This window comes from Hemiscyllium ocellatum, chromosome 19, assembly GCF_020745735.1.
Source record: "Hemiscyllium ocellatum isolate sHemOce1 chromosome 19, sHemOce1.pat.X.cur, whole genome shotgun sequence".
NCBI classification, from domain to species: Eukaryota; Metazoa; Chordata; class Chondrichthyes; order Orectolobiformes; family Hemiscylliidae; genus Hemiscyllium; species Hemiscyllium ocellatum.
The window spans coordinates 40,548,460-40,569,631 of NC_083419.1; the positions used below are offsets into that span (position 1 = coordinate 40,548,460).

The following is a 21,172-nucleotide window of genomic DNA, read 5'->3' on the forward strand; positions in this document are numbered from 1 at the left end:
AAAGAATCGACACGAGTGAAATATTTTACTTATTTTTGAGAACTCGCAAACAATGTTTCATGGAAAAACTAGATCTTTTTGAGATGGACATGACTTATATGTTTTGCTTGCCCAGTTCTGATTAAGGCAACTAATCATATGTACAGGTGAATTATTGGATGATAAGACATGGATAATGAGCTGACTAAGATTTACAGGAGCAATACATGAGAAGCATGACAATGATGCAGGTCTTTCATCTGGATTAGATCCATTGGATCTAAAAGGGACTCTAGCTACTTTATTAGGACAGGATGAGATCTCCGTTACCCTTTATATCACTTTTCTTGCATGGTTATTGCTTTCTCTATCTTGTACAACACTGTAATTCAATAAAGGCATCAATCTGGTCATTCCTAAGGGCACTTCAAGTTGCTTTGAAGCAAGAATAGCATGGAGGATAGCATTAGATTGGTCACTAGTCCAATAATTTCTCGGTGACTGATCAAGATTCAGAAGACCACAACTGATCAATAAATATTCTTCAAGATTGAACAGAAGCAGTGTAATGTCAGATAGGGCAGATCACTCACTTGCTATTGAACCCATTCAATTTTCATGTCACTGAAATTTTCTAGATGAAAATAAAGGCAGACGAGTCACTCTTTCATGTCCCTGACAAAGTGACAAACCTCTGTGTATGACAGATATTTTAATAAATTTTGTATTCTCATTACATTTTCAATCCTGGATAGTGAATATTCATATCGCAGAATTATACACACTGAAATAACAGAATATTACCTCAAATAATATCAAGTAGGAATGGAGTTTTACTGAAATAGATAAGCCCAGGGACAGTGCTACCATTGTGTGAAGTAGGCACTTGCCTTGGTAAGTTTGGCAGGGGTGAAGGAGGGTGTGCACAGCAAAATCTACTCGCTTCTTAAGTGAATTAGTCCCATAACATGTACAATGAAAATGGAAAGAAACTCCAAATCTCATTGCCATGAAGCATTGTCATGAAGTGCAATCATATCCAGCACAACACTGCCCAATCAAATTAGAGTCATAGAGGTTTGCAGCACAGAGTAAGGTCCTTTATCCCATCATGGCTGTGCTGATCAAATACAGCCACCTAAATAACCTAACCTCCTTCCACTGGAAAAAAGGACTCATTTTAGCTGGGAGTTTGATGGGTTATAAAGGATTTGAGGGATTCATTGAGGGATTGAGTATGAGCAGCAAACATTAAAAAAATACAAAGAACTGTGGAAGCTAGAAATCTGGATCAAAAACTGAAATTGTTGAGAAACTCAGCAAGTCATGTAGCATCTGTGGAGGGAAAGCAGAGTTAACATTTCAAATTGAACTTCAAAAGTGAAGAATTGTCACTAGACCTGAATCATTAACTTTGCTTTCTCTCCACAGATACTGCCAGACCTGTTGAGTTTCTTCAGCTATTTCTATTTGTGTAGCAGCAAGCATTGTCTGACTGTGGTGTGGGTGAATGGAGGTTCACATCATTTCACTTCTGATCTTGCCAATCATTTGTTCTAAGGTTTATTGAAAATGTTCTCTTGGTATTTGTAAAACGACTGTGTCAGCTAAACGAAAGAGCTTTATCTCAGAGTCCACTCATGACTGAGGAGTATTCACATGGCAGGGTGTTCACAATAGGGAGGCAGTGAACCCCACATCGACTTGTGCCCTAAGCCCATTCCCTGGGTTACAGGACTTGCTTTCACTTACAACACACTGTCAACTTGTCACTGACTACCCATTATTGTCACTTCTGCTAACATTACCTGGATTATGGGGTAATGAATGGTGGGGGGCAAATGCAGAGTAGCAAGCTGAAGGTTTGCCTAGGGTAGCAAATATCCTTGTGGCGACCCTACATAAGCCACAAACATTATCAAAATAGCTTTAGAATCAGCAAAGGCTAAAAAATCTGCAGATATGCTTTGGTTTTACTTCCTTCATTTTTTTCAAAAATGTATTTCTAAGCAAGTATACAACAGAATAACATATTGCAATACTCACTCGTAGGCACTTCCATCTAATGTATACATTCCAGTTTCAAGGAGCAAGCACAATAAAGCTGCAATACAGTCTGACCATGAATTGGCAAATTAAATGTAAATTGTTCCTAATTCTGAATTGAATCAGTTTACAAGTTCTATCTCAAGGGCTGTCATAGTATCCCTATCTCTGGCCAAACAGGACTAGGTTCAAGTCTCATCTGCCATAACATGTCTCAAAAGGTTAATTACATTTCTGCAAGTTTTATCTCATTAACACCTGAAAACACATTTATGCTCAGCACTATAATTAAGTACATTTGTTATTTTTGAATGAAGCTCACTAAAACTCCTTGAAACAGAATAAAGCACACGTTCATACTTTGATCTCATCCCTGACAGAATATCATTGTTTTTTTTTAAGCGACTAGTACAGATTTCAATACTAGCAAGATGATTTGTCTCCACACTAAGGACAACCTGTCTTAAAAAGGGGTAAAGCAGTTTAAAACTGGCCATTAGTAGACAAGCAGTGGCATTACCAACCTGTTCCCTCATAGCCTGACACCTCCCTCAGCGTGCCATCAAAATTAAGCCAGGGGATCAATCGGGAGTTTAGGGCAGAATGCCAGGAGCAACTATGGTGAGGTCCTAATGTTCTCTAGCACAGCCTACGATAATAACAGACGCTGCACGGGCAGATTAGCCACAAACGTATCGAAAGACAGTGTAGGCTTGAAGGACTGAATGTTCCACTCCTGCTCCTATTCTTGTCTGATCCATGAATCAAATGTAATTTATGCATTCCTATCGCATCCAGTTAAGAACAGTTATGGATAGTTAAACGATTAACAGGAGCAACAGGGTCAAAGAATAATTCCATCCTGAATGATAGTGGACTCCAGCACATCAGTCCAAACTTCAAGGCTGAAGCTTTTACATTGATTTTGAGCAGGAAGTACCAAGCTAATGATCTATCTTAGCCTCTACTTAAAATCTTCAAAATCAAAGATTCGGTTTCTTTAGCCATCTCTGATTAACCCATGTGATATCAAGCAATGGCTAAGTACACTGGACGTAACAAAGACCAAAACAACATCCCAGCTGGAGTGCTGCAGATATGTGTCCCAGAATTAGCAGTGCCCTTTCTGAGCTGCTCCAGTACAAATACAACACTGACATCTACCCAACAATGTGGAAAATTGCAGATGATATCCTGTCCACAAAAATAGACAAAATTTAACCCAACCGATTCTACTGTCAATCATTATTAAGGTGATGGAAGGGGATGTTGGCAGTGCTATCAAGCAGCACTTACACAGTAATAACCTGTTCTCTGACTCAGAACTAAGAACTCATCTGGAACACTGAATTCCTGACCCTATTATAGCCACCACTTAAACATGAACAAAAAGCTGATTTCCAGAGGTGTGGTGAGTGACTGCCCTTGACATCAAGTCACAATGTAATTGAGTCTGACATCTAAGAGCCCTAGCAAAATTGAAGTCGATGAGAGAAAAACTCAAGCACAAAGGAAGGTTTGTAGTTGTTGGAGACCAATCAGCTCAACCCCGTAGCATCTCTGTCAGAGTTCTTCAAGGTAGTGTCCTAGGCCCAACCATCTGCAGCTGATTAATCAATGGCCTTCTCTTCATATTAAAAGTGAGGAGTGGGAATGTTTCTTCATGATTCTACAATGTCTAGTTCTATTCACAAATTCTTAGATAATCAAACAGTCCATGCCTGTTTGTAACGAGATGTGAACAAAATTCAGGTTGGGCTGATAAGTAACAAGTAATATTCATCACAAAATTGCCAACTAATGTCAATTTTCAACAAGACAGAGTCTAACCATCTTCTCATGACTTTTGATGATGGTTTAATCATTGGTTGACACTGACCAGTAACTGCACAGACAAAACGGATACAGTAAGTCCAGTGACTATACAAACAAGTCAAGACTGGGTGACCTGCAGCATCTAACGACTCTCGATTCCTCACAACTTGTCCACCATTTACAAAGCACAAGTCAGAGAGTAATGGAATATTCTCAGCTGCCTGGATGAAGTCCGATTTCAATATCACCCAAGAAACTTAACACCTTCCACAGCAAAGCAGATTACTTGACTTTACACCTCCTCAAGCATTCATTCCCTCCAGCATCAGATTCTGCATTGCTATATGTGATGGCTACAGGTAGCAATTCAACAAGGCTTTTTCAACAGCACCTTCCAAAGATGCAGCTACCAGCTAAAAAGACAAGACCAGTAAATGCATGGGAGACTCACCACTTGCAAGTTACTTTCAAGTTATGCATCATCCTCACTAATAAAATATATCTCCTTTCCTTCGTCATTGCTGAACCAAAAGCCTAAAATTCTTTCTCGAGCAGTATTGCCAGTATATTTTCATTACATGAACTGTAGGAACTCCAAAAAGTGTCTCGTCAACAACTTCACATGAGAATTTAAAGACAGATAACAAACTTTGGGCTGAAATTTTTTTCGGCTAAGTTTTGAGTTGCATCATGTTTTTGGAGGGTTTCTCACCCTGAGGCCTGGCAAGTATTCTTGCTTTTTTTTAAACTATATTTTTATTAAAGAAAGGAAAACTTTTTCTTTTGAATATTACAACAAATACAAAACCAAACAATTCAAACTAACATTAAAAAACAAACCTGCTAATTACATAAATAAAAATAACTAATATCTAAGCTAAAAAAGAAAAATCTTAACAATAATAATAATGATAATAACCATAACACAGCTCAGCAAAACAAAGCAATCACCCTTGATCATCGAGATGCATAAGTTTATACATATTCATATGTTCATAGTCCCTCCCCTCTGGATACCAGATTCATTACACAAAATTGCCATGGCTATATAAAGACTCTTATTAGTATGGCAGACAAATCCATACCCAGGTGGTCCAAAAAGGGCCGCCACGTCTTATAGAAATTCTCAATCTAATGGTGCATCATACTCTTAAGATCATCAAGAGGATGTGCACCATGACTAGTTTACACCAGTCCACCGGCCCCAGGGGATTTTCTGACACCCACTCTAATAGAATGTTCTTACTGGTACAAAAAGTGATGATACTGAAAAGCCTTTGTTTTGTGTGCACCTAATAAAAGTGAATTTACTAAGCAAAAGGAAGAGATACTGGGTCCATCTCCACCTCCATCCCCAGGGCCTTCTCTATTTCACCTACTACAGCACTCCAATATGCCCGCAGTCTGTGTCAGGATTAAAGACAATGAGTGAGTGTGCCCAGGCTCACTTTACATTTAGAACACATTGGAGATGCTTCCACTTCAAATTTAGCGAGGCTGCCTTGGATCAAATGAATCCTGTGGAGAATTTACAACTGCAAGGCATGGGTCTTGTTGCAAATCGAGATCCTCCTTGCATTTTTCCAGATATCCTTCCATATTTCAGAAGAGATCTCAATGTCCAAATCCTTCTCCAATACCTTAAAGAGCAGTTTGATCTCGTTTGAGGGATCCTCTCCCAATAGATGATAAATGTTGCTAACAGATAATGTATTCTCAGCACTCAAAACCCTCTTCTCCATGTCAGACCGATAAGGATCAGTTAGAAGTATGGTCTCTTTCTGTATGAAGTTTCTAATTTGAAAAAAACGAAAGAGGTCCCTCTTGGGCAATTCATAATTCCAAGCCAACTTGTCAAAGGACACCAATATGTCCCCTTCAAAGAAATGCCCCTCGCTGCCCATAGTTTAAACCCAGAGCCCATCATCCCTGACTGAAAGCCCGGCATGCCAACTATGGGTGTCAAAAATGATGTTTTGGCAATATTGCCCTCACCCTGACACATTGCCCTCTACGCCTAGGCAGTATTGATGACTACTGGGCTATGGCAATATTCCTTCACTGTTCTCATTTCATCTAAGAACAACAGGCCTGAGATTCTTCGATATCCAACCATAGTGAATGAGGGTCTCCCCCAGGCCCAATAATTCACGTAAGATAGCAACAAGCTTAACTGATAGTTTTTGATATTTGGAAGGCCGACTCCTCCCAGTCTGTAAGGTAACTGCAGTTTAGTCAATTTAATTAGTTGCTGCTTGCGATACCAGACAAAAGAACTAAACCAGCTGCTCAGTCTTCTAAATATTTGCCTTGTAAAAAGCAAAGGAAGCATTCACATAGGATACAACAGGTGGGGCAGAATGAGGGCTATCGGAAGTGCCTCCCATCTATGAAGGTCCTGCTTGATTCTGTTGAATAAATAGGCAAAATTGGTTTTAACTAGCCAATCAAAAACAGGAGTAATAAATATATCTAAGTAGAGAAAGCCCTCCTGCAACCATCTAAAGGGGAACTGAGATCCACCCTCAGGATGAGGCACTCTCGGGAGACCGCTCTCGGCATGGCCTCTGACTTCGCAAAATTGATGTTATAACCCGAGAAGCCATCAAATAGATTGATGCATTGTATCACGTGTGGCACTGAGACTGCTGGGTTTGATAACAAGACAAGAACGTCATCCACATACAATGCGATCTTATGTGACTTTGTCCCTAGTTCTGGAGCGATTACATTGGGATCCCTGCATATTGCCTCTGTCAGTGGTTCAACACCAATATGAAAAGCAATGGTGACAAGGGACAGCCCTGCCGATTGCCCCTACAAATATTAAAATTGCTTGCCTGTACACCATTGGTGAGGACCACAGCATGAGGATCACTATATAGGCCCTCCACCCCCCTGATGAAGGTCTGTCCCTAAATATGAAAAAGATATGGCCACTCGACCATGTCAAATGCCTTTTCCGCAAATAAGGAGATCACCAATCCCTGTACCGACCACTGTTGACTTACCTGGATCATGTTAGGTAATCTCCTGACATTATCCATCGATCTATGACCTTTTATGAACCCCGTCTGGTCCTCCTTAATGACGGACGGCAGTAAAGTTTCTAGCCTGAGTGCCAGAGTCTTAGATAGGATTTTAAAGTTGACATTCAGGAGTGAAATGGGTCTTTAGCAAGCACAATCCTCTGGGGCCTTCCCTTTTTTAAGAATGAGAGAGATGTTCTCCTCTCTTAGAGATGGTGGGAGGAAGGCCATGACTATGTGAGTCATTAAACATACCAAGCATCAGCCCTGACAATATAGTTATAAATTCCTTATGGAACTCACTGGGGAGCCCGCCAGGAAGCAGCTTCCATTCCGGAGCTGCCTTACAGCCTCCTGCACCTCTTGCTCTGACAATGGGGCATTGAGGAGAGACTCTTGTCCAGGGGTCACTCCCAAAAGGTTCAAATTCTTAAAAAAAGACTCCATCCTAACCCACCCACTCTCACAGCTTTCAGATTGGTATAATTCAGAGTAAAATTTCTGGAATGCTGCATTAATCTTTTTCGAATTGTAGGTCAAATTTCCAGTACCCTCTCTAATCGAGGTAATGGCCTGGGGCCACTCTTTTACCTAGCAAGGTATGTTAGGGACCATATTATCCACATGCTCAAACAGGCTTTGACTTGCAAATGTAAGCTCCCTCTTGGCTGTCTGTGTGAGCATGGAGTTCAGCGTAGACCAAAGCGCTGTGATCCTCTGCAGTTTAACCAGCAAGGGCTTGTCAAAATATGCCTTTTCAGCTGTTTTCAGACTCATCTCGACCAAGGGTTGCTGCTCACCCATCCGTCGCTTTTTACTGGCTGAATAGGAAATAACCAATCTCCTATCATAGCCTTTAGCTGCTTCCCAAAGGAAACTGACCGAGCCTGAATTAATACCTAAAAAAGCCTTGAACTCAGTAGAAAAGAATTCAATAAATTTGCTATCCTTGAGGATGAAAGGGTCAAGTCACCAGTGCCTTGAGCTGCCATTGTATCCATACTCTTAAGCATTAACTACACTGGGGCGTGATCGGAAATAGTGATATTGCCGATTGTTCATGACGCCACCAAGTCCAGATGTGCTGTGGGGATCAGAAAATGATCAATCCTGGTATGGCATTTATGTGGGTTCAAAAAGAACATGAAGTCCCTGCCAGGAGGCTATAGGTACCTCCAAACATCTCCCAACCCCAATTCAGCACACAAATCCCTTAATTGTTTAGATTGCAAAGAAAATATCGGTGGGCCTTTGGGCAATCTGTCTACCGTAGGGTCTATGAGACAACTGAAATCCCCTCCTGTAATGATATGTGGAGTTGCAAGGTTAACCAGTCTAAAAAGTGCATCTGTCAAGAATTTAAGGTTTGGGCTGGGGACAGTAAACATTTAAGATCCCATATTCTTCTCCATGTATCAAAGCTTTAAGGATTACAAGTCTCTCTTGTGTGTCTTTAATACACTCTAATAACTTAAATGGGAGACTCTTTCTAACTAGAATAGCCACCCTCTACTCCTTGTATTGAAAGATGAAAAATAAACCAAGACTTACCCGTTCTGTTGCAGCTTCAGATGCTCTGTATCATCCAAGTGTGTTTCTTGTAAGAAGGCAACATTCACCCTCTCCCTTTTAAGGCTGGAAAGTACCTGCTTCCTCTTGACAGGTGAATGACTCCCCTTAATTTTCCAGGTGCACCACTTAAACACATCCTGAGCAATAACCTTCTGTAGCACCATCTGGGCTCCAGAGAGCAAGAACCCAAACTACATATCGCTGAGCTTCAATGCAAGAGAATCCACAAAACCCAAAATCTACACAGACTAAAATAACTACAGCCAACAAATCTGTAAAACTTACAAAAACTATGCACAGCAAAAACAGAAAAACAAAAAATTGCCAAAGGCACTGTTTGGAGGAATTTACTCCCCATTCAAAGTGGGCACCTATACCTCCTACAACCCTACGAACCATCCCAACCACCTTCTCAACTCCTACCAGCTAGGGTTGCACCACATACACTGACCACCTGGTGGAGAAGAAAAAACACCCGAGAGCAAGGTTAGTACTATAAAGAAGTAAACTAAAAATAAATATGTCACTCATCCCTTAACTTAACTGAAGAGATTAAGATAAATACTCTATCCATCCCAGATTCATTTCACACAACTTATTACGAGGAAGGAGACTTCACTCTTTTTAAGGAAGAGCAAACCCGAACAGCTCTGCCCTCTACATATATTCGTCCGTTCATTTAAGTCAACATGTCCACATGGTTCTTTGCTTTCTCTGGCAAATCAAACAAATGTATGGATCCATTATGATTGATCCAAAGCACCGCTGGATAGCTTAAAGAATACTGGATCCCTAGCACTCTCAATCTCTTCTTGATGCCATCATAGGACTTCCTTTTCCAGACCACTGACACCAAGAACTCTTGAAAAAACATGACCCTGGAGCCACCACATACCAACGCCCTTGAATCCCTCCCCTCGGTTCAGGAGGCTTCCATGACCCTCTGCTTGTCTTTATAATGATGGAACCTTACCAGGACAGGGTGTGGATGCTGATCAGCATTTGGCGATCTCGTGGGCTCTTTCAATTGTTATCCTTCCCTTTTCAACCTCCAAACCAAGGAACTCCAGGAACCACTTCTTGAAGAACTCCACCAGCTGCTCACTTTCTGTCCGCTCCGGTATGCCAACAATGTGCACGTTCTTTCTTCTGCCCCTGTTTTCGAGATCATCTACCAGATCCCACAGAGAATGGATCTGTGCTTCCAGGGGTTCAATCCAGCTCTTGGAGGAATCAATCTCTGACCCTACCCCTGCAGTACGGCGCTCGAGTTCATTGGTCCTTTTTCCCAAGTCTTGTAGCATAGCAAACACAGGAGCCAGCTTCTCCTTGACTTTTTCCTGGATCTGCCTCCCAAGGACCTTGTGAAATTTGGCCAGTTCCTCAACCAGGGTGTGGTGAGTCAGCAAGCCCGCTGCTTCAGTGGGCTGGGCCGTGGCCAAAGTCCCAGGCAAGTTTCTTCCTTTTTTTGGCATTCTCCAGCTGCAAGGACAAAGGTAAGTAGATTTTTTCCAGGTCTCTAGCTCTGTTTCTGTGTTTTTACTCACAGAAAATTTTCTTGGGATGGGTTCTGGGTCTGTGTTTCAGCATGGAGCCCTCCAAATGCAATCCTAACAAGATACCGCTATCTTGGATTCCCTCTTGCCATTTCTTAACAACTCTATTGACCAACTTCTGCCTTCAGAACATTCAAGAATTCTGCTTCTATTACTCTTTGAGGAAGGGAGCTCATACTGTCAATGCCCCCCAGGATTTTATATGTTTCAGTCAAGCCCCCTCTCTTAGTCTTCTAAACTCCTGAGAATACAAGCCTATCTTGTCCAACTTTCCTCTAGGTTAACCCATTCTCTGTTTCCAATACATTTACATCCTGTGTTGGTCTGGCGTACCTGTGAATCCAGACACGCAGCATTGTGGTTGACTCTTAACTACCTCTGAAATGACGGAGCAAGCCATTTATCCTAAAGAAAGGAAAATAAACTGGATGAACCACCTGGCTTTCATCTAGACACCAGAAATGAGAATGACAAATGTTTCCCTGTTGGCCCTTCTTAACAATAACTGGGGTTTTATGCCAACATTGGGAGTGCAATCCCACCTACAAGTCAAGCAAAAGCCTCTTGGAATCAATTCTTACAGTTTACTGTAAGGTACTATATCCAGACACTGTATCGCCAACTCTGAGTCCATAATGCCAGTGGGATCAGAATTTGATGACACAATCAGGTAGGAGTTGCCCTGGAAGTTCTCAACATTGACTTCACCTGAGGCACCAAACAGCATATAAACTAGTTTCAATCAATTCAGTTCACTCACGTAATATTAAGAAACGACCGGATGCTTTAGATACTGCAAAGGTTATGAGTCCTGATGACATTCCAGAGTAGTACTGAAGATTTGTGTTCCAGGACAAACTGTTCCCCAATCCATGCTGTTCAAGAACAAGATTGACATCTATGCAAACATGTAGAAAATTGTCCAAATATGTCCTACACATCAAAAGCAGGACAAATCCAACCCAATCAATTACCACCCCATAAGTCTATTCACAATCGTTGACGTTGATTTACAAAAGGAAATTCATGCTTTACAAATCTACTGAATTCTTCAAGGAAGTAAAATACGGTTGATGGTGGGTTGGGTGAGCAGTGATTTGGAATTTGAGAAAGCTTTCAACAAAATCCCACATTGTAGATTAATGCATAAAAAATAACACACATGGAATGGAGTATAATGTATTGAGATGGATAGAGAATTGGTTAGCAGACAGAAAACAAAGAATAGAAATAAATGGGTCCTTTTCTGACTGGCAGGCAGTGACCTGTGGGATACTGCAGTGATTGGTATTAGGGCTCCTGCTATTCACAAAATATGTTAATGATTTAGATGAGAAAACTAAACGTAGTATCTCAAAATCTGCAGATGATACAAAGCAGGGTGGGAGGGTGAGCTGTGAGGAGGATGTAGAGATGTTGCAGTGTGATTTGGACAGGCTGAGTTCGTGAGCAAATGCTTGACAGATGTAGTATAATATGAATAAGTGTGAGATTAGCCACTTTGGTCCCAAGACTAAAAAGGAAATTATTATTTGATTGGCTGTAAATTGAGAGAAAGGAATATTCAACAAGACCTAGATGTCCTCGTACACCAGTCACTGAAAGTAAGTGTGTAACTGCAGCAGACAGTATAGAAGGCCAGCTGTATGTTGGCCTTCATAGTGAGAGAACTTGAGTACAGGAACATGATCTCAGAGAATTACAGAGTCTTACAGCACAGAAGCAGACTCTTCAGTCCAACGAGTCGATGCCGACCATAATCTCAAACTAAACTAATCCCACCTGCCTGCACTTGGCCCTTTTCCTTCCAAACATTCCTTATTAATGTACTTATCCAAAGTCTTCTGAAAATGTAACCGTACTCCACCCACCACATCCTCTGAAGTGCAGCTTCAATAACATTTAACAAGCTTGACAGTAGCCCACTTGATTGGCAACCCATCCAGCATCTTCAACATTCATTCCTTTCACTACCAATGCATGGTGACAGCTATGCATACTATCTATAAACTATATTGCAGTAACTCAACAAGGCTTTTCCAACAGCACCTTCCAAACCTATGAATTCTACTACCTGGAAGGACATGGTCAGCAAATGAATGGTAACATTACCACCTGTAAGTTCCCATCAAAACCACACACTGTTGTGACTTGAAACTGTATTACAGTTCCTTGCTTGTTACTGGGTCAGCATCTCAGAGCTCCCTTCCTAACAGCAATGTGGGTTCCCTTACGTCCTACGGACTACAGCAGTACAAGTAAGCAGCTCACCACCACTATCTCAAGCAATCAGGGAACGGATAATAAATGTTGGTGCAACCAATGATTCCCACATCTCACGGATGAATGAATATCAATTGAAGTTTAACCCCTTTATCTTGTGTTTTCAAGTCTTCTCACAACACAGGATAACATTCTAATAGATTCCTTATTTTTTGCTCTCTCTGTACTCTAACCTTTTGTGATTCCTGAGGAAATCCAGATTTCTTTGCATCTCAGAGCTCTATAATCATGCACCATTTAGATAATATGCTTTTAAACTCTTCCTGCCAAAATGGAAATTTTAGATTTTCCTACATCATGTCCCATTTGTCAGACCTTTACCCATTCTTCAATCTATTTATAGTCCTTCATAAGCTCCTTGTGACTACTTCACAACTTACTTTTCTACCAATTTTGAATCATTAACAAATTTAAAATCATATCTTCAGTCCCTTTATCCAAGTCAGGTATATACATTGCAAAAGTTGAGGTCCCAGAATTGATCTCTCTGGCATACTATTCATCACATCTTGCTATCCAGGTCATCATCTTGTTTGTGTCCTTGATGCTTCCTATTAGTTAGCCATTTTCTATCCATGTCAATATGCTACACCCTAGGCCATGTGCTTTTATTTTCCACAACAACCCTTAATGTTCACTTGATTAAAATGCTTCCTGAAAATCAAATGCAGTATTCAATAATTTCCTTTTGTTTACAGCAGATGTTCTTTCTTGCATTCACTCCAATAAATTGGTCAAACATGATTTCTCTTTCACAAAACTGTGTCTACTCTGATTCCCTTAAACTTATTCAAGTACCTAGTTACACATTTTTATGATAGCTTTAAAAATGTAAAGCTGACTTGCCTGTAGCTTCCTGCTTGCTACTTTCTGTCTCCTTCCCTAAGGAATTATATTTGCTATCTTCCAATGGGAACATTCCCAAATCAACGAAGTTTTACAAATGTTAAGATTAGATTACTCACAGTGTGGAAACAGGCCCTTTGGCCCAACAAGTCCACACCAACCCGCCACCCACCCATTCCCCTAACACCACGGGCAATTTAGCTTGGCCAATTCACTAACCTGCACATTTTTGGAGGAAACAGGAGCACCCAGAGGAAACTCACGCAGACACAGGGACAATGTGCAAACTCCACAGAGTGGATCGCCTAAGGCGGGAATTGAACCTGGGTCTCTGACGCTGTGAGGCAGCAGTGCTAACCACTGTGCCACCGTGCCGCTAACATGGCTAAACTAATCAGAACTTAATTGTGGCTAAAATGTTGCACTACTGACCCCTTACATGTTTGCCAGGATTCATGCTTGAAACAAAAAAAGAGCTTCAATAGAGCAACTCATACCACATTAGGGCAGTGACTTTTCAACTCAACTTGGAAAATGTATCTGATTACTATTCACCAAATCATTTCTCCCCTGCCACATTTGGGTGGGCTTATTGCCCAGTCAGGCTTCATTCCTAATAGTGTAAGTGTTACTGTAAAGGAACACCATGGTTTTGAAGGATCTAAGTTAGTGAAGAGGTTTGCACACTCTTGGAGGAAAATGTCAATGCTATGAGGTATATGCCTATAAATATAGTTAGATTCATGAACAGGCATGTTTCACATTTTCGGCCAATATGATGACAGTCACCAACGGGCTGGGGTGTTGATGAGTATTCATGACACAGGAGTGAATGTAAAACACAATGTCAGGAATGTCAAGCTGCCTGAAAGTTTCTGACAACTTAATCACAAAATTCTAACCCACCAATAGAAAACTGCATTTTTGTCCCTTCCACAATAAACTTCTCTAGCCCACGCTTCTGAATGTTCTGGTTGGGCACAGAAATTTCTGTCCTTGATTGCTGATTTTTCAAAACTGTGCCAGTAAACAAAACATGTTTTTTTTTAATTTGGGGAGCAATGCTACTTTGTATTTTTGTGTTTGTTAACATGACAGTATATTAGTGCTGGAGTTGAAACCTAGTCAGGCATTCTGTATCAGTACTAACCATCCCACTACATCCATCCCTAGTATAGTCAACTGCAGAATAAAGGTCCCACCCTCCACCCAACTTTAAAAAGACCACTCACCACTGTACCAATGATACATTTCCACTTTCTACAATAGCCTTTATCAGTGAGAAGTTTGGGCCACATTATTGACATTTTTATAATACGGACCTACTATCCTGATTCTTGAAGCTAATGTAAAAGGACTTAGGTTGACTACAGTTCCCCACATTTGTAAACATGACACAAATATTGACTGAGGGCTGTAGCCATGTCACGTGATTAAAACCTTATTGACAGAGTTAACTCACAGAATCCTACAGTGTGGAAACAGGCCCTTCAGCCCAACAACTCCACGCTGACTCTCCAAAGAGTAACCCATCCAGACCCACTCACCCACCCCATTATCCCATATTTATCCCTGACTAATGCACCTAACGTACACTATGGGCAATTTTGCTTGACCAATTAGGGATAGTCAACATGGCTTTGTGCGTGGGAAATCATGTCTCTCAAACTTGATTGAGTTTTTTGAAGAAGTAACAAAGAGGATTGATGAGTGCAGAGCAGTAGATGTGATCTATATGGACTTCAGCAAGGCGTTCGACAAGGTTCCCCATGGGAGACTGATTAGCAAGGTTAGATCTCATGGAGTACAGAGAGAATTAGCCATTTGGATACAGAAGGGGCTCAAAGGTAGAAGACAGAGGGTGGTGATGGAGGACTGTTTTTCAGACTGGAGGCCTTTGGCCAGTGGAGTGCCACAAGGATCGGTGCTGGATCCATTACTTTTTGTCATTTACATAAATGATTTGGATGCAAGCAGATGACACCAAAATTGGAAGTGTAGTGGACAGCGAAGAGGGTACCTCAGATTACTACAGGATCTGGACTAGATGGGCCAATGGGCTGAGAAGTGGCAGATGGAGTTTAATTCAGGTTCTTCATTTTGGGAAAACAAATCTTAGCAGGACCTATACACTGAATGGTAAGGTCCTAGGGAGTGTTGCTGAACAAAGAGACCTTGGAGTGCAGGTTTATAGCTCCTTGAAAGTGGAGTCACAGGTAGATAGGATAGTGAAGAAGGTGTTTGGTATGCTTTCCTTTATTGGTCAGAGTACTGAGTATGGGAGTTGGGAGGTCATGTTGCAGCTATACAGGACATTGATTAGGCCACTGTTGGAATATTGCGTGCAATTCTGGTCTCCTTCCTATCAGAAAGATGTTGTGAAACTTGAAAAGGTTCAGAAAAGATTTACAAGGATGTTGCCAGGGTTGGAGGATTTGAGCTATAGGGAGAGGCTGAACAGGCTGGGGCTGTTTTTCCTGGAGCATCAGAGGCTGAGGGGTGTAGAGGTTTACAAAATAATGAGGGGCATGGATAGGGTAAATAGGCAAAGTCTTTTTCCTGGGGTCAGGGAGTCTAGAACTAGAGGGCATAGGTTGAGAGTGAGAAGGGAAAGATATAAAAGAGGCCTAAAGGGCAACTGTTTCACCCAGAGGGTGGTATGGGTATGGAATGAGCTGGTACAATTGCAACATTTAAGAGGCATTTGTGTGGGAATAGGAAGGGTTTGGGCCGGGTGCTGGCAAATGGGACTAGATTGGGTTGGGATACCTGGTTGGCATGGTTGGTTTGAACTGAAGGGTCTGTTTCCATGCTGTACATCTCTATGACTCTAATTCACCTAACCTGTATATCTTTGGATTGTGGAAGGAAACCAGAGCACCCAGAGGAAACCTACACAGACATGGGGAGAATGTGCAAACTCCACACAGACAGCCGCCTGAGGCTGAAATTGAGCCTGTGTCCCTGGCACTGTGAGGCAGCAATGCTAACCACTATGCCACCTTGCTGGGGGATGATAGCTTAAGCTGTTTTGTAATGACTTCTTTTTTTTCTTTTTATTTCAAACATTCTTCATGAAGGACATCCTGATGCTGAATCCAAGATTTCCTTAGTTTGGGGTCTTTGAGAAAATAGCTATTGGAAAGGAAAAGTACAAACCAAAGCTCTCAGGTTGTTTTGAAAGAGAACATTATCCGGGAATATAATCCACAATTGTAACCAAATGCTAGAGGTCTCTTTCTTCTGCAACAAGGATAGAAATTTTTCCAATTAACTTAATTGATTTTTAAAACTTTATTTATTAACAAAAAAAGACTAGAACATTTAAAATATGTTTGACTTAATTGGTCATTTATTGAATGAATCCTTAAGATAGTTAAAGGCCCAGTAACACTTAAGTATTTAATAAAAAGAAATTTTAAAAATATAAGCGACCATTATAACTCATTATTGAATTTTTTTCCATGCAAAGTGTTGCTGCCAAAATGGGAACAGGACATTTTTCTGTTAACAGCATTGTGAGTGGATTCTGTGGAAGGACTTTTTGATGCTACTGATCTCTGAAATAGATCACTGAGTCAAGATCTTCAGCTGTGAACGTACCTGCAGTTTTGATATCCAGACAAGTATCATTGGATACTTCACTTGTACAAGGAAAGCTCTGGATTTCAACTATTTAAGAAGTAGGTAACAATTATATTTTTGCTATCATGGACTGCCATTGAATTATCTACCTTTCACCATGCAAAGTTCACAGGTCGTAATTGGACAAACTCTCCCCTTTCCTCCAAGGAAATCATAGGGGAATGGAATGCTGATGGACTTCAAAAGAGAAAAGGCACACAGTGAGGAGTGAGAAACAATGCTTACTTCTTCAATGAATACAATAAATACTATCTATAGTTCAATAGTTTTACCATCCACCCCTATGTGATATGCACCTTTGACCAGACACGCAAGAGGAAAGCTTTCAGATGTTGTGCAACAATAAAATGCAGACATCCTGCCCTGGTCAGCCGATTTATTTGTTCCTGCAATTACAATCAGCCATATTTAATGATCCAATGAATGTTAGGGTGGTGTGACGGGTTCATACGTGTGATTCATGTATCAACTGTAAATAAATGATGATATTTCTCATATTAGAGTAGAAGATTTAAGTGACGTGCAACACAGTCAGATTTTCCACAGTCTCCAGTTCATCTTGGTTCTCCTCCCAAGGGTTGGAGGCATTATAATCGGAGCAAATTTTATGTTACTATCCTTTTCTGAGTTTGTGGTAATATATGGCTTCTTCAGCTTTTCTAAGAATGTATCTCAATACGTACAAGATGTATCATTGAATTCCTCGACCCAATAATCCTCTTAATTAGTATTTTTGAGTCACTTGTGAAAAACTGTCACCGCGATTTCAAATGTACTCTGGCAAATAGAAACGAACACCTTACTAAGTCAGTCTGCGATGTTGATGGTAAGATTGCACTTTCAGCACATCGCAATCCCAAGCCCTGAAAATAACCCCTCCGCCTGGCAATATTCAAACAACGATAGCAATTTAGTTATAGAAAAGCATTCATTTCAATCATATTCTATATTGTATTGCATTTTAAATAGAACAGCTGTTTATATTTCTAAATCTTTAACAAACGTATGCTATTCTGGTTAATTAAGTGCAAACTTTTTTTTGCAGGAAATGCATAGTGATCAATTTTCGTGTTTGTTAAAATGATAGAATATTAGTGCTAGAGTTGAAAACCCTTTAGGCATTCCATATCAGTACTATCCATCCCACTACAACCATCCCCAGTATAGTCAACTGCAGAATAAAGCTCCCACCCTCCACTTAATTCTCAGAAGAACACTCATCACTGTACCAATGTAACACTTCCATTTTGCACACCAGCCTCTATCAGTTAGAAGTAAGTGACAGATTTTTATAATAGGAACCCACTTTCCTTATTAGATTAGATTAGACTTACAGTGTGGAAACAGGCACTTCGGCCCAACAAGTCCACACCGACCCGCCGAAGCGCAACCCACCCATACCCCTACATTTACCCCTTACCTAACACTACGGGCAATTTAGCATGGCCAATTCACCTGACCCGCACATCTTTGGACTGTGGGAGGAAACCGGAGCACCCGGAGGAAACCCACGCAGACACGGGGAGAACGTGCAAACTCCACACAGTCAGTCGCCTGAGGTGGGAATTGAACCCGGGTCTCAGGCACTGTGAGGCAGCAGTGCTAACCACTGTGCCACCGTGCCGCCCGTTCTTGGAGCCAGCATAAAACGACTAAATTTGATTTGATTTGATTGGGGGAAAAAAAGATTGAAATTCACTTATGCTCCCCATAAGTTGGCATTGAGGGCCAATTGCAGTTGGGTGATACACTTTAGCAGATATACAGTAGAACCCCTGTATCCGCAGATTCGGTTTCCCGCAGTTAAATGCTTGAAGGTCTTATGCTTCACTGTATCATTCCTTTGAATAGTTTTGGTCAAGTTTTATTTGATCGAGATGCATTTATAGTTGAATCTCCCAATCTTTTTTGTACTTTAATGGCCCAATATTCAAAATATTTGCATTTCACCATCACTTATATTTTTGGATTAGAGAGGATTATGTTACATATAGTCATCTTTTTTTGTGAAAAGGGTAGAAAATGCTTGCATTTTAATGCAGATCCTGCAAAAAAAAGGCTAATTCGGAATGCTTAAAGAAACTAGGGGAACCATTAAGAAATCACTAGAAGTGAGATAGTTAAATATTCAAGAATTAAACTCCACTAAGCTTAACTTCTTCCAACACCCCCAAAATCAGAATTATTAAGACATCAAATCTTGTCTTAAAGCTTGAAAGAGATTTACAAGTGACTCTTCCCAGTAGTCCTGTTGGTGTCCTTTAAATTTTACTGCCTGGTAAGCTGTGAACACCAAGGTCAGCAGCGTCCTCTCAAAGTCCTCTGACTTAAGCTGTCCAACGTATTTGGATAGTCTGTAAGTAAGCCTTCGGATATCAGCGATGTCCTTGGGAATGATGTGATTGACAATAACATTAAACTTCTTTGCTGCTCTCAGCGATGCAAGCTCTTCATCCTTCAGGGAGCACTCTAAATTGTCATCAAATTTCAGCCCCCCCAGAAGAAACTAGAAATGTAGAGAAAATATATTTAAAAAACAATAAAAATGATGGACAAAATCAACCTCATAGTTAATAAGTCAAGTATTTAGAATTTGTAAAATAATTAAACCAATCCACATGGATCCACTTTTTCAATATCTAAAATCATCGAAAGTTGAACTATATAAATCAATGAAGTGCAAGATCTGTGTCTAGTCAAGTGACAGCAGAGAGGACAATATGGGACTACAGTGAATCTAAATGTCCTTAGGCTAGGTAAAGGGAAAGTGCATAAATGGCCAGGAATGTTGCTCTTTATACTTTTATCTTTGGAAATTAAGAACTTTGAACTTCAAATAAGACGAGACTGAGCTGTCAGTCTCTGCTGTATCTGAATAATATGTGTAATTCTACAGCCTATGCTTACACATGAAGATTAACCCATTTGGCAAAGTCCAAGATTGCGGCTAGAATCTGTAAAACTTTAGTCCAGCACAAACAAAGGGAGGAAGAAATTGGAATATAAGAAGAGGGGAAAATCTAGAAATTAAAAGCTGTGTTTGATTCCCTGTTTTTGAAGAGTAACACATTCTTGAAGGGCTGAATCTTACATGTTTTGGCTAAGTCAATTTTGTTGAGATTCCTGAAGGTTTGACTCCATAAGGCCTCATGCACTTTCATGACTACTGTCTCATTGACTCTCTATGCCATTCGTATAGTACTCTTCATGTTTGATGCTAACCAAATTCTCCCACTCTCAGTACCCAGAAGAACTTGTCACTGCACAGGTATCCCAGAATAGACAAACATCCAAGCCAGCCACTCCAACTTTGAAAGGCCATTTTATATTTGGATAAGTATTATCAGACTATTGATGCCCAGCATAGTTCATAACATTTTCCCTGGAAGTTGCAGATAAGAGGAAATTGCAGTTCTGATTTGTGGACAGGTATCTAGAGATCAAGGTGGTCAGAATAGTTCACAGGTAGGATGTGATCTAATCTGAGTATTGCCAGAAGAGGCCACACTATCAGACCGTGCCAGCAGGGTCTCAGATTGTTACGAGGGTCATTGTGATCTGAGCTGTCTGGAGGAACTCCCAGCAGTGAAGGAATGACCTTTTCTGTTCAACCACAGAAAGTGACCGCACCTTCTCCCTGATAATGCAAACTGTCTCTATCTCTACTGCAACTCCCACCTATGTTAATGCTCTAACTCTTTCACTATCATATGTAACATCTTCCCTCGCTTGCAATTACCAGACCCAACCCTCCAACACCACTAATTCTTCTGATCATCTGCATTGTCTACTTACTCATTTAGGATATCTCACCATCTTTCCTCACCAGCACTAGCACTAACACATACGCCACTCACATTCATCTCACTCAATCCCCCTTTTCTCTTCTTCCAGGAAAAAAACTGCCCACATTATGGCAGAAACAGCCAATCTGATGTGCTATAAGAAGGGGATCATGACCCTGATTGCCCTGAGTGGCTGATAAACTGTGTTCAAGTCTCTGGACTGATGTTGGAGGCTGCCTTTGACCATCTGAATCGTGACCCCCTCCCCCCTGCCTGAAGGCTGTCCCCCTTCACTTGCTAGAGGACTGTGGACTATTATGGCAAACTTCCTGACTTTGTGTCTGCACTAAATAGCAAGGCAAAATGGAAATACTGTGAACCTAGTAGCTCTGGGTGAATGAGCAAAGTGTAAAAAGGCAAGGCTGTCAGCATCAAGGTAGGCTCAAGGTGAGTGAGTATTAATACAGCAAGTGTGCAGCCCTGCGATGCAGCCTGGACCAGTCTGTGAGCAGGATATCTGTGTACAAAGTGTCCTTGCAGCTGTTTTTCAATGCCAGTGTTTTGCCAGTGTGCTCTGAAGTGCAGCTTTAACGTACAGAAACATCCTGCAAATAGA

The 21,172-nt window shown here is 40.9% G+C and overlaps 1 protein-coding gene across 2 annotated transcripts in view; it reads right to left on the reverse strand.

Annotated features, from left to right (window-relative positions):
- Positions 1-16,481: 16,481 nt before the first annotated feature.
- Positions 16,482-21,172, reverse strand: part of LOC132824713 (protein FAM180A) — a 74,145-nt gene continuing 69,454 nt past the window's right edge. For both annotated transcript variants that reach the window (XM_060839383.1, XM_060839384.1), the window contains one exon: positions 16,482-19,277. In XM_060839383.1, the coding sequence (XP_060695366.1) occupies positions 18,957-19,277 (321 nt within the window). In that variant the 3' untranslated portion in view covers positions 16,482-18,956. The remainder of the gene's footprint in view (positions 19,278-21,172) is intronic.